This window comes from Bidens hawaiensis, unplaced genomic scaffold, assembly GCF_021521415.1.
Source record: "Bidens hawaiensis isolate Kalapana, Puna unplaced genomic scaffold, B.hawaiensis_p1.1 tig00012349_1, whole genome shotgun sequence".
Taxonomy (NCBI): domain Eukaryota; kingdom Viridiplantae; phylum Streptophyta; class Magnoliopsida; order Asterales; family Asteraceae; genus Bidens; species Bidens hawaiensis.
In genome coordinates this window covers 718,030-720,604 of record NW_027492007.1, presented here as the reverse complement: position 1 = coordinate 720,604, position 2,575 = coordinate 718,030, and the positions used below count along the sequence as shown (strand labels likewise).

At 30.1% G+C, this 2,575-nt stretch overlaps 1 protein-coding gene across 1 annotated transcript; it reads left to right on the top strand.

Moving 5' to 3' along the window:
- Window positions 1-382: 382 nt before the first annotated feature.
- LOC143540825 (kirola-like) lies at window positions 383-1,319 on the top strand. The gene is made up of 2 exons (XM_077033801.1): window positions 383-582; window positions 940-1,319. The coding sequence occupies exons 1-2, from the start codon at window positions 396-398 to the stop codon at window positions 1,206-1,208; spliced, it is 456 nt and encodes a 151-aa protein (XP_076889916.1). The 5' UTR covers window positions 383-395; the 3' UTR covers window positions 1,209-1,319.
- Window positions 1,320-2,575: the final 1,256 nt, after the last annotated feature.

Here is a 2,575-nt window from a genome sequence, read left to right as displayed (position 1 = left end):
AACAGTACATTATTCATTACAGGAAAATAAAGTCACTCTTCCCTTAAGGTGTGATTGTATATGACAACGATAATAAAAGTAACGTGTTTCGTTGTTCATATTGTCTGTATATATTATTATTGACCATTAGATTATAGTCAAGAATATGTTAACAAGCTATGTAAATTAAAGTTAGGAACGTCATTGTCTATATTGTCATGATGAATTACTATCGGCCAATCATAGTTTGAATTATTAAAATTAATTTAGCCTTAAAATAAGGTATGAAACTAGTTGATACTAAATTAAAGGGTGGTTCAATTATTAGAGGATGGGGTGGGGAGGGGAGGAGGTCTATAAATAGTGTAGATATAAACAAGTTATTCTCATCTTAGTGTTAATCTATATATTGAGAGATGTCATTGAGTGGTAAAAGAGTTGCTCAGATTGAGATCAAGTCAGAGGGTGATGTTTTTCACGAGTTATGGAAGGGGAATCCACACCAAGTTCCAAGCTTGACCCCAACCACCATCCAAAAATGTCAAACCCATGATGATGAAGTTGGAACCGTAGGCTCGGTTCTCTTTTGGAACTATTTCCATGGTAAATAACACCTATACGCGTAACTTAGCGTCTTTATTTAATTATCTAAATTTCCAGAGCCGATTACAATCAAAGTTTTGATGATACATGTATTTGTTAAGATCAAATACAAACAAATTTTAATATGAAAAACGTACAAATAACTAGAGTAATTATGTTAACACGGGTATATTTATTATTACTCTTTAGTTTTTAATTTGAGTAACTATTGTTACTTACACTAATTCATTTTTTGTAATTCAGTTACCCTAGTTCAAATATACAGGTTAATAATTATTACGCTAGTTATTTGTACGATTAGTAGGCTAATTTCATGTGAACCGAATATCATCCCTATGTATATGTATATGATTGCAGATGGAAAAGACTGTGTTGCGAAAACATTAATTAAGGACATCAACGAAGACAAAAAGTCGGTGACTTTTGAGATACTTGAAGGAGATCTCCTGAAACTATACAAGACATTTGTTATACATGTTCATGTAGACAAACATGGTATAAACCACATGGTCACATGGACCGTTGAGTATGAGAAGCTGAACACTAATGTTCCTGATCCCGATTCGCTCATGGACTTTTATAAGAAGGTTACCAAAGACATAGAAACTCACCATCTCCAAAGCTAAACGAATCAAAATCAAATTGTGTGTATTGGTCACCGGTGTACGTCGAGTAATCCTAAATAATTGATTTGGATTGTGTTGTCCCGCTACGTTATACATGCTACTTCAGTTGCTTGTTTTTTAAAGTAAAAGTTTGGATGTTCACTAATACTAAATAAGTTCGTTATATGCATATATTTGAATTTATAAAGCTAGCACATACTTGTCCCTTTTTTGTTTTTATCCGTTAAACTACTAAAATTTCATAAATCATCTTAACTATATATACATTGGATTCGATGATTCATCGCACCTGTCTCACTCTCCTTAATGTGAATATATAGAAGGCAGTTATTTTAAAAAACCTAAAATTTATAAAAAGAAAAACGTAGTAGAAACCAAGAGGCGACATATTCACATGTATGAGTTTAGAGGCCAGGGGGTCGTAACGTCTATTAATTTTTGGACACAAGTGTCTTAACAATAATATACATATGTTTGACGCATCGTTATAATAATTAGTGCACTTTAATGTATTTTGAGAGGGGCCCTTGAGTAGTTGAAGCTCGTTAAAACAAGAAAGTTAGACATATTGCAACAATTTTAGATGAACCATTGTAACTGAGTTAGATGACTAGTCATAATCAATGAAACAATATTGATTTTATAATATAATATTGATTTTATAGTTAAAAACATTTAACGTTAAAAACAAATATAAATCTATAATATATATAAACGAAAACATAAAAATCATACGTGTCGCGATGTGGTCGCTCCCCCTTTTTTTGGAGTCACCAGATTTGCTTGATTTTTAAATGGAGGCTTCTCATGCATTTGACCTGAATTCATGGGTCTGGGTCTAATCAAACCCATATATTTCTTAAACGGGTTATAACATCTTATTAAATTAAAAACTAATCTCACCAAATATTTTATATAAAAATCCTAAAAAGTAGGGATATACTAAAAGTTAATATATGATTCAGTTAAAAAAGATATATATTATTTATAATTAAAAAACCAATTTTATAGTATAAAAATAAAAATAAACGGGTCTTGGGTCTGATCAAACTCATATAGCTTTTATACCAAGTTATAACATTTCATTTAATTCTGAAACAATTTATCATCAAATCATATATATATATATATATATATATTATTAACTTTCGTACAATAAAAAAAATAAAATTCAAAAAATAAATAAATATTAGAAACAAATAATATAAAACAAACCCCGTAAATAAACAAAACATTTAAAAGCTCTATGGTTGTTTCTTAGATTTACTCAAACCACCATATTGTTTTATTTGTAAATGAAGACTTCTCATGCATTTTACCCTAATTCATGTTATGGGTCTCACCATACCCAGATAACCTTAAACGGT

Excerpts from the sequence above, each read along its gene's own strand:
- LOC143540825 (XM_077033801.1), top strand. The coding sequence starts at position 396 with ATGTCATTGAGTGGTAAAAGAGTTGCTCAGATTGAGATCAAGTCAGAG. Across the intron at positions 583-939 it reads CTTTTGGAACTATTTCCATG|ATGGAAAAGACTGTGTTGCG; the intron begins GTAAATAACACC and ends ATATGATTGCAG.